The sequence below is a fragment of the Podarcis erhardii genome (assembly GCF_964252035.2).
Source record: "Podarcis erhardii genome assembly, chromosome: 16".
NCBI lineage: Eukaryota > Metazoa > Chordata > Lepidosauria > Squamata > Lacertidae > Podarcis > Podarcis erhardii.
This window is the reverse complement of record NC_138514.1, coordinates 31,322,364-31,335,828: the sequence shown is the minus strand read 5'-3', so window position 1 is coordinate 31,335,828 and position 13,465 is coordinate 31,322,364. Positions and strand designations below refer to the sequence as shown.

Here is a 13,465-nt window from a genome sequence, read left to right as displayed (position 1 = left end):
TACAACTCCCAGCATCCTCCTCGGCAGCCGTGACCTGGACCCCAGCTGATATTCAAAGCTGGCTGGAAAGCGAAGCTCAGAAGAGGAGAGCGCTAGTTTGCAGCGCGGCTGCTGCTGCTGCTGCTGCTGCGACTGACCCCGCATCGCCGCCACCCACCTTCTTCTGCCGCCCTTTTCTCCTCGCTCCCTAGGGGGAAATAAACTCATTTTCAGTTTTCTTTCTTTTTTTTGTGGGGGAGAGATGCACTTTGGGTCCCTTTTGCACTGATTACTATCATTAAAAAAATAATAATAATTAGTGCATGCAATTGGAAAGGCAATTCATTCTGCCCAACGTCGTCGGGGCTTGATCGGGCAGCGGCGGCGGAAGGTCTAGCTCCGGCCCGGCCCTCGACCCGCTTCCCCGGCCCTCGCCTGCCCTCCCTCCGAGAGTCGCCGCGCCAGCCCCTCCCCCGCCTCCCCGATGCCGAGGAATGGATAGAGCGTCTGCCGCGCGGAGAGGAGCCGAGAGGATGGTGGAGAAGAAAGAGTGCGCCGCGGGCCGGACGGCAGGGGCAGCGGGGGCCGGAGGAGGAGGAGGGCGCAGCGGCCGAGCCCCCCCGGACGGCCTGGCCTCCGGACGCCCCGGCCGGGCCGGCTGCGCGCTGCAGCAATGCGGCCAGCTCCAGGACCTCATCGACATCTCCCTGTCCAGCCTGCAGGGGCTCCGCACCAAATGCGCCGCTTCCAACGACCTCACCCAGCAAGAGATCCGCACTTTGGAGGTAAGCGGAGGGTTGCCTTGGTGCCAGTTCCCCAGGGGGTCCTCTACCATCTCCTCGCTTTCCTCCCCCCCCCCCCGCAGCTAGCTTCCGCGGGAATTAATTAATTTTGGGGGGGTGGCTGGGTGCGGGTTGCGCGCGCGCGCCTTGATTTCCTCTCTCCCACCGATATGCGCGGACAATTGTCACAAAGAATCTCTGGGTCCCTTTCCTGAGCTGGAGGCGCAATCCCCTCCCTTAGGGAGACAACCCTCTTATTTCTCCTTGTTATTGATAGGTATATTGCATTTAATAATAAATAATAGGCTTTATTATTATAAATATGTACGCCGCATGCACTCTTCTTGCTGGGCACTGCGTTTATTATTATTATTACTAGGATTAGGTATTGCGGTTTCTTGGATTTTCCTCCTTTTTGTAATGGGACCAGCATGGCCACTTGCGATTAAAAATAAAAACGAAAACAAAAAATGAAAAGCTATACCTTTCTATTTCCCCATGCATTCCCCCCCCCCCCAGTAGTGATTACATTGGCAGAATAAAAATAATCTGTCCTCTCGGTGCAAGCCTGTATGCATGTCTGCTTGGGAGTTGGCCTCGCTGAGTTCAATGGAACTGACTCCCAGGTAAGTGTGTATCTATAATAAGCAGTCCCTAAGCTTTTGGGGCTACCTACCAGGGGTGTATTTTGAAACTGAGAAGACAAACCAACCTGTTGTTGGGCACCATCACATACCCATTTCACAGGGGAAAAGCTGTACTGTATATGTTTGCAGCCTTGAGGACAGATCGCTCCTGCAACCGTGAGATCTTTCCTTGCAGCAGTACGCTGTTTGCCAAAGAAACAGTGCCCTTCCCCTCAGTGAGTGCTTTTATTTACTAAAACTGCAATGCTCTGCACACTTACCTGGGAGTAAGTCCCATCCAACTCCATGCGGACTTTGCTTCAGAGAAGATATGTATTGCGACTGCACGGTTAAGGATTTTATTATTGGTGGTGGTAGTGGTTTTTTTGCTCTGACACAAAGTCGTGCTTTACGAAACCGTGAAAACAACACAAAACCCCAATCTTAACCCACCAGTAATTTGCCCTTTTCCAATCAATAAAACCATAGCTGCAGGTTGGAAAAATTCACGGCCAACATCTTAAACATGCTTAAAAGCGCTTTTTTAAAAAAAAAAAAAGAAGAAGAAGCAGCAATGGTTAATTTTCCAGGAAAAGGTGTGTGTCGGTGTGTGCTAACCCCACACTCAGAAAAGGAAGTGATGTCTGCACTGTGCAGTGGGGGGGGGGCGGAGGTTGATGACTGCCTTGTTGCAACACTTGCTTTTTCAGAGGGGAGGGGCGCTGTCTGGCTGCCTTATACAATGGTGTTTGTTTAGGATTCCTTGGCCTGTCCTTCTGTTCTCTTCTTTTCCTTCCCCCCATCCCACCCCACTGCCCCCTTTTTGCTGGAGAGGACATGCACTTGCAGTAGGATTTTTCTTCTGGGGTGGTGCTGAAGGGGAACACGGAGAGACAGAGAAAACCTGCTCCCCTTTTAGCTGCCATCATGCATTTTTTCCATTCAGCAACGTTCCAGAGGAAGGACAGAATGATATGTCCTATGGATGTGCGTTGAACGCAGGCAACCTGTCTCTCAAGCCGTGTGTCTTTTAGTAAAGTAAAACCACCCTACCCAGGCTTACCTACCCTGCCCACTGGCCTGGAATTTGGCAGCACAGCTGGAGACAGTGGCTACATTGCAGGGGGTCCCTCCCGCCTCTACAATTCTATGATTCCACATACATACCATACATTTAAAGCACATTCCCCCTGTAAAGGGGGCTTTTGCGTCTAGCACCCCACCCTGGGAAGAATCCTGGGAACTGCAGCTTACACCCACAGAGCTACAATTCCCAGAACCCAGAACAAACCCCAGTTCCCAGGATTCTCTGAGAGGCGTGGGTGCTTTTCAGATATAATGGTGCGTATGTAAGCCACTTTGCCCGGTAATCTTGGGTGGTATTTAATTTCTGCTGAACTAGCTATGGAACGCAACGGTACGACTGCTTCCTCTTTGGATTAAAAAAGATAAAATAAACGGCTCATTTCAGGTAGAAGTCTCTGAGGGCACTGGAGACATTTTAGCCTCTGGACTTTAATGGGCGTATGGGGTGGGGACTCGTAATGTGGCAACCGGCTCTGCTTCATTTTGGTTTCCTTCAAAACATGGCAAGCCTGTCCTGCTGCATTTTGGGGGGCGGCTCCTGTTCAATCTGTTGTGTGTGGGGGGCTCCCCCCTCGGCTTCTCAAAGCAGGGATGGCACTGCTGAACTGAGGGCGGAGGGCAAACCTTGCTCTGCTGCCCCAAATCGAGCAGATTGGATAGAACACCTTGAAGCAGCTCTGCAGCTATGTTGGAGGGCTAGCAGCTGCCTCTTGCCAACTCAGACCATTGAGCCTATCTTAGCTTAGTATGTTTTGAAATGACTAGCAGAGGCTCTCCAGTGTTTCAGACCAGCAGACTTCCCCAGCTCTGCTGAGCTACGGCTCTTCCACGCAAGATGGATTTGCTCTGTCTGGTAATATTTGGGAGCAACTGGGTGCGTTCTCAGGTGGCTTCAATGCTATTGGCAAATTCCTTAACTTGTTTTTTGGGAGCGGGGCTTATAATCCATGCCTGCTATCAGAGATAGAAATTAGCCAGGCGCCAGGCGCGTTTTACGACTGATGCAGATCCAATAGTGACCATGTGAAGATTTCTGGGTGACAGGTTGGTGACTGGGGGAAGCAAAATGTCACTTAGAGAAGGATCTGATCTGAAATCCTGTGACTCTTCAGATGCTCCAACCCTGCTGAGCCCCAGCAAACATGGCCAATGGTCAGGGATGATGGGAGTTGTAGTCCAACATCTGGCTTGCATCACTCTGGCTATCCCCGTAGGAACAGCTGCTTCTGTGGGGAGCATGTTACCCTCCAGATATTGCTGGACTACAACTCCCATCATTCCTCCCCATTGGCTATTCTGGGCTGTGGTTGACAGGAGTTTTATCAACATCTGGAGGGCCAAAGGGTCTCCACCTCTGTTTATTATGGATCAACATCCCCTCCACTGATGCCCTTTGATTGTGTACTATTTTTGGATTCCAATGCTATGAGGCCTAGTTAATTCCAGGAATTCCATCAATATGAGGCCCAGATTTGGGGGATGGGCTTGGATTAGATGCCTTGCAGTTTCCCCACTTTCTCCCCGCTATTGCTGCTGCTACTGCTGCCCAGACACTTGCCTTCTTTCCTTGAGCACAATCCAGAGGCAAATAGAGGAATCTGTTTCATGTCCTCACTCTGGGCCCTTGCTCCCTTGCTGAAAGAGGAAAGGCGGACAGGCAGCCATAGCAAGTCAGAGGAGGAGCAAGATGGCGGAAGAGGCTCCAGAAATTGGCAATGGCAGTGCAGGCCTCAGCAAGTGCCTAACACTGCTTATTGGGCTGGCTGTGGTGGAGCCAATTAGATTAATTCCCCACCAGGGAATATAGAATTGGAGGATGGTAGCTAACTCATTGCTTGGAGTCTGTTTTTACATGTTTGACTCTTCTGAATTTCTGTTTTATTAGAATTGTAGAGTTGGAAGGGGCCAACCCCTGCAGTGCAGGTATCTTTTGCCCCACATGGCATTCAAACCCACGACCCTGAGATTAAGGGTCTCATGCTCTCCCCACTGAGCTATCCCAGAAAATTTTCATTCGCCTTGATATATTTATTTTGCAAATACAGTGGTACCTCCAGTTACGAACTTACAGTGGTACCTCAGGTTACATATGCTTCAGGTTACATACGCTTCAGGTTACAGACTCCGCTAACCCAGAAATAGTCCCTTGGGTTAAGAACTTTGCTTCAGGATGAGAACAGAAATCGTGCTCCAGCGGCGCAGCGGCAGCAGGAAGCCCCATTAGCTAAAGTGGTGCTTCAGGTTAAGAACAGTTTCAGGTTAAGAACAGACCTCTGGAACGAATTAAGTACGTAACCAGGGGTACCACTGTAATTCGTTCCGGTGGTCTGTTCTTAACCCGAAACCGTTCTTAACCTAAGGCGTGCTTTCACTAATGGGGCCTCCCGCTGCCACTGTGCCACCGGTGCACGACTTCCGCTCGCATCCCGGGGCAAAGTTCACTACCGGGAGCAACTACTTCCGGGTTAGCAAAGCTCCTTACCCGAAGCGTTTGTAAGGAGTACAGTACGTAACCTGAGGTTCCACTGTAAATTCTGCTTGATTGTAAGAAAACCTCTAAAGTCACTGGCAAAAATAGATGCATGGTTTTTTGTTTTTTTAAAAAAATATTGCTTTTCTGCTGGTTTGAGCTTACACTTTAATGATATATTGTTTGTTTTTAGAGTACATGCCACATAGAGGAGTTTTTGGTTTTTTTTGGGAAATATTCCATGATATATAAATGCTTTTAAACAAACAAATGCATAAGTAAGGCTGGAGACTGAGCACTTGGTGACCCATGAGGCTGCCGGGTGCAGGGCTGGGTCTCTGTGTGCGTTTGTGCACAAATGCCTGAGCACTCCTGCCTCTTGCATTTCCTGCCTCCCCTGAGACCCGACTGTTTACTACCATTTTTCCATCCCTTTCCCCCTGTGTGTCTCTGGCAATGGAGGATAACAACTGAGTGAATCTGATGAAACCGGACTCCTAGCCTGTGAAATCTTACGCCGTACGTTTTTGGCTTTTAGAACTTCAGGTGCTGCCTTATAATACTGAGCCAGACTGTCGGTTCATTTAGCTCTGTATTGTCTGCACTGGCTTTCAGCAGCACTCCCAAGATTACAGGCTGGGAGTCTCTCCCAGGCCACCTTGGAAGATGCCATTGTACATTGAACCAGGGGCCTTTCTCAGGCAAGGCAGGTGCTGTACCCACTGAGCCACCTCCCCTTCCCTTTGACCTTTTCAAGCTCTTCATGGTTTAGGGCCGGAATGGGGGAACCCATTGTGATCTAGCTGGGGCTGATGGGGGCTGTCGTTCCAAACAGCGTTAGAAACTCAGATACCGTATATAAGCTAGGCCCCAAATGGCTCCTTAAACCAGGGTTACGGTCTCCAAAATGGAATGCCAGATTTTGGGGCCAGATGGCTTGAAAGTCATCTTTTTCAATACAACTTTTTGGTTCCTGAAATTCATAACCATTGTGCAGATAAAATATAACAGAATTCGACAAGATGTGTTGTTAGTGTGTGAAAACGGGCAAATTCTGGGCATGCACCTCCAGATGGTGGAGAAGTCGGGTGCCATCCTGGTGCCTGGGCATCTTCACCTGGTCACACGTGGCTGATAGTCAGGTGCAAAATGTTCCTGGCGAATTTCGAACGCTGGTTCCAAATATCTGGAGGGCAACAGGGTGAGCTAAAATATGGCCTACGTATCTATTGGTAAAAAGCTGTGTGTATTATGTAAAGATCTCACCTAGAGCCAGTTTAGATTTCATGACCCTTTTGATAAAGCCCCAGGTCCTTAGTTCCTAACTTATATAGGACTTTTTTATATGTAGATAGAAGCAACAGGGACTCTGGTCACTGGAGAAACACATTTTAGATGTTTATCCCCTATAGTATTGTTACTGTGATGCTGTCGCTCAGATTCTGTCCTCCATATGTAAAAATGTAGCTGGATTTGCCATGGCTGCTCTTCTCAAAAGGATCACTAAAAGTTTCCACGGGAGAATGACAGCAAGGACGATTCAGTCAGTTGATAATTCAGGTATATCAGAGTGTTTGAGACCCACATTGGGCAAAAAAATAATCCTGGATTTCAGGGGGTTAGACTAGATGACTCTCATGGTTCCTTCCTATGTGGTGCATGGAACTGGCTCTCCTGCAGGAGGCAATGACAGCCGCCATCTTGGATGGCTTTAAAAGAGGATTAGATGAATTCATGGAGGATAAAGCTACCAGTGGCTACCAGCCATGAGGGTTATGTCAAGAGGCAGCTTGCCTTTTCATGCCATTTTTTCCCTCTCTAGGCTCTTTCAAGGCTGTTTTTGCCCTTTCCAAAGTCACTTCCGGGTTCAGCCCAGTCGTGCGTCAGTTGGTTGTTGCCTGTACTGAGGGGCAGAGCAGGAACTGTAGACTGGTTGGAGGCTTCCTAGACGTCGCTGCCATTGTTGGATAGGCCTGGGGAACAGTGGGGAGGTGAAAGCAGGCGTCTGTGGGGTCTGCCAGGGCCCTGGGCCCCAGAAGCTGTTCAGATGGGTTCAGGTTCAGATGGCCTCTTTTTCTCTGGTGCGTTGATGGGGGCTTGTGTGGAACCGCCACACATGGAAACAGCTGACCAGACTTTTCCAGTTGCCCCCTGCCCTCCCATTGAAGGTTTCTTGCAAGTTGGGGCCGAGAACCTTTCATTTGGGCTGGTTGGTTGATCTGGGATAATAACCAACACTTTCTGGTTTCCTCTTCCAAGTTGTTCCTGCGAATTATGAAGTTTGCGGCTTTTTGCTGGGGCAGATGATTTTTTGTCGTGAACTGTGCCTAGGTAGGTGGTGAAAGCTGCTTGGAGGGGTGGCTGGGAACTGGGATGCTCTGAGAATGGGGTCCTCACTGTGGGATCACATTCACCCAGTGCTATACCAGCTGCACTGGCTCCCGGTGGAGTACAGGATCAGGTTGTAACCTTTAAAGCCCTATATGGCCTAGGACCCTCGTACCTATGGGACCGCCTCTCCTGGTATGTCCCACGGAGGACCTTATGGTCTTCAAACAAAAACACCTTGGAGGTCCTGGGCCACAGAGAGGTTAGGCTGGCCTCAACCAGAGCCAGGGCTTTTTCGGCTGTGGCTCCGATCTAGTGGAACGCTCTGTCACAAGAGACTAGGGCCTTGCGGGACTTGATATCTTTCCGCAGGGCCTGCAAGACAGAGCTGTTCCACCAGGCCTTTGGCCAAGGCACAGCCTGACCCCCTCCTTTGGTAATTCTTCACAGAACTCTAGCCCAATGGTTGCCATCAATTTGATTTGAACTGATTTTATAATGAATTGATTTTAGAATGCTGTATTATTGTACTGTTGTTAGCCACTCTGAGCCCAGCTTTGGCTGGGGAGGGCGGGATATAAATAAAATTTTATTATTTTATTATTATTATTATTAACAATGAAGCACCAGCCTCATCCTCAAATGCCTCGTGTACATCTTGGAGGATGTCCATGGTGGGCGGTTTATGCAAGAGGCAGAATCAAATGGTAGAAAGAAACTTTGGCTGGCTTGGCAGTTTCTCGGGCTCCATCGGAGGAATTTAAAAGCATGCAAGGGCATCCTGGCACACGGAGGTGCGTGCGAATGAGGCTAGAGAGAAATGCTAAATTGATTTATAACCCTACCTTTCCTCCGAGGAGCTCAGGGCAGCATGCATCGTTCTCCTCTCCTCTCCCTTTTATCCTCACAACAACCCTGTGAGGTAGGTTAGACTGAGAGTGAGTTGATTGGCCCAAGGTCACATCCAATGAGCTTAATGGCTGATTTAAACCCCGCCCTCCCAGGTCTTAGTCCAACACTCTGGCCACTAGGCCACCACATTGGCTTCTCTCCCCTAGAAATTTCTTCCTCTTAGAGCAGCCAGCCCCAAACTCAGCCCTCCAGATGTTTTGGAACTACAACTCCCATCATCCGTAGCTAACAGGACCATTGGTCAGGGATGATGGGAATTGTAGTCCAAAAACTTCTGGAGGGCCTAGTTTGGGGATGCCTGTCTTAGAGGAACATCACAACATCCAGGGCCCTCTCCTGCCAGTCTGTAGCCTGGAGTGTTACACCCCAAAGAAAAGATTGATTCAGCTATACATGCCTCCCCCCTCCCGACTTCTGCCCTAGTTATTTACTTTTAATTTATACATATTTGTATTTGCCGCTTTCCCCCCCAGCAAACCACATATCCTCCAGATCCTATATAATATTTTTCCTAGGCTTCTCCTAACCCACAAGATTGGACTCTGTTATTTCTGAATCCCTGTTTTCTGAACTGATAAATGATTAAAAAATAATAATTCTGTGATTCCAGGTACACCCAATGAAATGAATGGCTCTAACTCAGCAACGCCTATTAGGTTCAATGGGTCTATTGTGAGAAGAGCTAAATGTGGTTATAACCCATTGTGTTTTAGTTACAGATAGGTAGCCGTGTTGGTCTGCCATGGTCAAAACAAAATAAAAAAATTCCTTCCAGTAGCACCTTAAAGACCAACTGAGTTAGTTCTAGGTATGAGCTTTCGTGTGCATGCACACTTCTTCAGATACACTGAAGAAGTGTGCATGCACACGAAAGCTCATACCTAGAACTAACTCAGTTGGTCTTTAAGGTGCTACTGGAAGGAATTTTTTTATTTTGTTTTGACCATTGTGTTTTGTTTGTTTGGTTGCATCTTTGTATACAGCTTAGAGGGATTTTTTTAAACAGGAAGCGGCTTAGAAATGCTTTAAAAGACATAATAAAATGAAACGACCAACAACCAAAACCAACAGGTGGTTTTTATGTGAGCCCCTTTCCCCCTCCGCCACAAATCATAGGAAGATCAAGGAAGTTTCCAACTGAAAATGCACAATTCTCTTGTGAACGAGCAAACCAAATTTCCTGACTGTCGCTCCCCCTGTGGTTGTCAAGCAGATGTTTCTGAGAAACCTTGGGCTTCCCCAGAAATGCAGAAAACGCAAAGATCGGGAGAGATTTTGCGACGAACGAATGGAGAAAACATCTGACTCTGACCCCAAAGGCCTCTTCTTCCTTTGCAGAGGGTGACCTTGGCCTCTGCGTTGCTTCCACAGAATGCGGAAGGCAGAGCAGGGGAAAGTGAGAGGCTATTTCAGCAAGCAACAGGAAACTCCAGCCTTTGGCTCTCCAGTGGCTGAAAACAATGATGATGTCAGTGTGTGAGCCTTGAGGAGCTGGATGGTGCAGCCAACCAAACAGGCTTTGGCCTTCAAACAGGGCCGGACTGCCCATTAGGTAGGCTGAGGCAGTCACCTTGGGCATCTGATGCTGGGAGGCAAGGAGCGCGTTGAAGTTTTGTTTGTCAAACACCTATGATGAGGAGAAGAAGAATAAGAATCTATTATTTATACCCCGCCCATCTGGCTGGGTTTCCCCAGCCACTCTGGGTGGCTCCCAACAGAATAATAATAATAATAATAATAATAATAGCAATAAAACATCAAGCATTAAAAACTTCCCTAAACAGGGCTGCCTTCAGACGTCTTCTAAAAGTCAGATAGTTGTTCTTTTTTGGTTTTTTGTTGAGAAACACCCCTTCTTCCCCCTTTCAGTCTTTTGCACTCCCCTCCTGACATCTGGAAAAATTCCTATGCACATCCATATGCACGAAGCCTGACCTGTACAGCCCCCAAGCTAGCCAGGTGTCTTCAGGTTGTTGTCTTGTCTCCAGTGTTGAAGCAAGAGTCAGCTGACAATCTGGCCAGCTTCATAGTTTACAATTGGTGTGTGTGTGTGGGTGGGTCGGGGTGCCATTTTGCCCTTTCCTGACCCACAAAATGTCTTGGCTCGGCCCCGTCTTCAAAAAGTTGTTATTTGGCAAACCAGGAAAGTGGGAAATATTTTGAAGATTCCTTGAGATGTAGGCAATAATCAGTGTCTCCATAACATGGGCAGAGTTGTACCTGCGGCCCTCAGGGTGTTTTTGGCCTCCTATTGTCCCTAGTCAGCATGTTGGGGGCTGATGGGAGTCACAACATCTGGTTTTTAATGTTTGCTCTTGCGACTCTGCTGTGGAAGACTCAATTTCCTTCTCCTGGATGTGAAGTCATAGGCAGAATCTCCATAACTTGATCAGAACTTGGCCAGAGCTGCTGGACTCAGGATGAAATAGCTTTGCAGGCCATTCTTCTGTTGGCAGATTTAGGATAGCCTGGAGTTCAGTCCTCAGAATCTCCAGGTAAGGCTGGGAAGGAGCTTTTCCTTGAATCCCTGGAGAGTGGTTCCCAGTCAGCTTAGATAAGGAATGTGGAGCCTGGTTTCTCCCAAACTGTAACTCCCACCATCACAGGTCCTTGGCCATGCTGGCTGGGGTTGATGGGAGTTGGGAGTCCAGCAATATCTGGAGATTTTTGGGTTTCCTACCTCTCAGACAGACAATGTTCAGCTGGATGAATCCATGGTCTGATTCAATATAAGGTAGCACCCTATGTCCCAATGAAATTGGGCCTACTATGTGGTAAAAATGGAGTGGGAGTTTGTGGTCAACCAAAGAAGGAAGCGGGCATCTCTCCTTCCATTAATTTGCCATAGGAATATAAAAAGCTGTCGTATACTGAGTCAGGCCGTTGGCTCTGCTAGCTCAGTGTTGTCTGCACTGACTAGGAGTGCAGAGTTTCAGGCAGGGGCATGACTTGGGGGTGCTGGAGATGGAACCTGAGACCTTCTACATGCAGAGCATGTGTTCTACCACTGAGCTCTTCTGCACTGTACTGGATTTATCTTACAACTGCTTGACATCTGCAATTAAAAACTGGTCAATGTTGAGACATGGTCCACCTTCACTTCTGGGACTTTGGTAATCCTTTGGTGCCGATGAGGGAGGTGGTAACATTAAAAATATGCAGAGCCGAGGCCTGGTGAATGCCAGGGACAGCCCTGGGGTGAGAATCTCCCAGACTTAAAGGGCTGGATCCAGACTTCATAGGGCAGTAAACTCTTTGAAATGCAAAGGTTGTGATGGCCAGAGTGGCAGGGTCATTTCACGTTGAACTATGTGCATTCTGAATCGGCAGGAGGTAGGTGCCATTTTGAATCTCATTCATCCTTGGGCGCTAGAACTGGCATGGGTTGCTTTTGTTGTTTGTTCTGTAACCAATACAAAACACGGAGGTTGTCTGTGAACACACAATCCTGATGGCACCAACTTTGGTGGGCAGAGGCTGGCATCTTCAAGGCGTTCTTGCTAAACCCGGCACAAAAACCTTGCTATTTCATGTTGAAGTCCTTCTCCTTTGTGCTTTCCCTGCAACATAGGAGTGTAGGAAGCTACCTTAATACCAAGGCAGAACATTGGTCCATCTAGTTCAGTATTGTCTGCACTGATTGGCAGTGGTTCACCAGGGTTTCAGACAGCAGGGCCTCTCCCAGGCCCTACCAGAGAGCCAGTGTGGTGTAGTGGTTAAGAGCAGTGGACTCGTAATCTGGGGAACCGGGTTCGATTCCCCGCTCCTTCACATGCAGCTGCTGGGTGACCTTGGGCTAGTCACACTTCTCTGAAGTCTCTCAGCCCCACTCACCTCACAGAGTGTTTGTTGTGGGGGAGGAAGGGAAAGGAGAATGTTAGCCGCTTTGAGACTCCTTAGGGTAGTGATAAAGCGGGATATCAAATCCAAACTCTTCTGCTTCTACCTGGACATGTCTTTGGGGATTGAACCTGGGAAATTCTGCCTGCAAAACAGATTCTCTGCTGCTGAGCCGAGGCCCTTGCGTGGGTTGGAACTGCTCTGCGTTTTCACTTTTTGCCAGTTTACTGGGTGTATGTAAGTGCCGTAAACAGCCTTGTGGCTTTGGAGTTCTCTCCAGGGACCTACAAACTCGGCACTGGTCGGGGCTGCGAGTTGTACTAGCAACTGAATTTGCTGGCTTTGAACTTGGTGGAGAGTTTGCAGATGAGACGGCTGCTGCTGGATGTGCTGGCCTGAGGAGGGGCTTGGAACGGGGTGGAGGGGCAGTGAGGAAGGAAGGATGTGGTTTCAGTGACCGTGTTCCTTGGAATGGCGCTGCCCATTTGAGGTTGCACTGGCATATTTTTTTTTAGGGTATGAGTTGGCTCAATTAAGTTAGAAACACTCTCTCTCTCTCTCTCTCTCTCTCTCTGTGTGTGTGTGTGTGTGTGTTTGTGTAAATTCCTGACTTTCCTGCTGAGCCAAATGTGGGTTACATTTCTCTCTCTCTCTCTCTCTCTCTCTCTCTCTCTCTCTCTCTCTCTCTCTTGGGTTATGCAAGAATGAAAATGCAACAAAGCTTTTAGTTCAGGGATGAGTGAGGAACCTGTGGCCCTCCTGATGTTATGGGACAAATGTTATTCATGTGAATGCATGCAAACTCTCCTACGCTACTTGCTTTTATAACTTCCTTTGAGTGTCTTTTTACACGCAGTTCGGTTGCAACAAAGATGTTCTGAAAGAGGCTACCTTCCCATAGCTCAGATTAGGATGCAAAAAGACCAAATACTCTTGGAACCCAATAAGAAACGTGTTTTGGCCTTGCAAGCTGCTCCAGAGACGATGGGTAGCCAATGTGGTTCTCTCCAGACATGGACTACAACTCCCATCATCCTTTGCCAATGGCCATGGTAGCAGGGGCTGCTGGTTGATAGTGGTTGTTGCGATTGCACGTTTGTGAAGATCATGTCTCGTTTGGCCCCTGAAGGAGGCATTGAAAGTGAGGGTGTAAGCAGGGCATTGACATATGTTGAAGGTTGACTGGCACTTGTGCAGAACTATTTGGGGCGGAACTTAAGCACGTTGAGTCATAAGAAGAACCTGGTCAAAGACCCGTCTGTTCTCTTTTTTAAAAAAAGTTTTATTAGATTTTCCACAATTATAACAAAAACCACAAAGCAGAATGACACACAAAAACAGAGAAAAAAGAAAAATACGTAAATGAACAAAAAAAGAAAAAAGGAACAATAAACAGATAAACAATAACGACAAACTTAATTCTTTACAAATCCAACCTTTTA

At 48.1% G+C, this 13,465-nt stretch overlaps 1 protein-coding gene across 1 annotated transcript in view; it reads left to right on the top strand.

Moving 5' to 3' along the window:
• KSR1 (kinase suppressor of ras 1) overlaps window positions 1-13,465 on the top strand; it is a 107,216-nt gene continuing 93,751 nt past the window's right edge. The window contains 1 exon segment of the mRNA XM_081843679.1: window positions 1-764. Coding sequence (XP_081699805.1) covers window positions 474-764 — 291 coding nt within the window. The 5' untranslated portion in view covers window positions 1-473.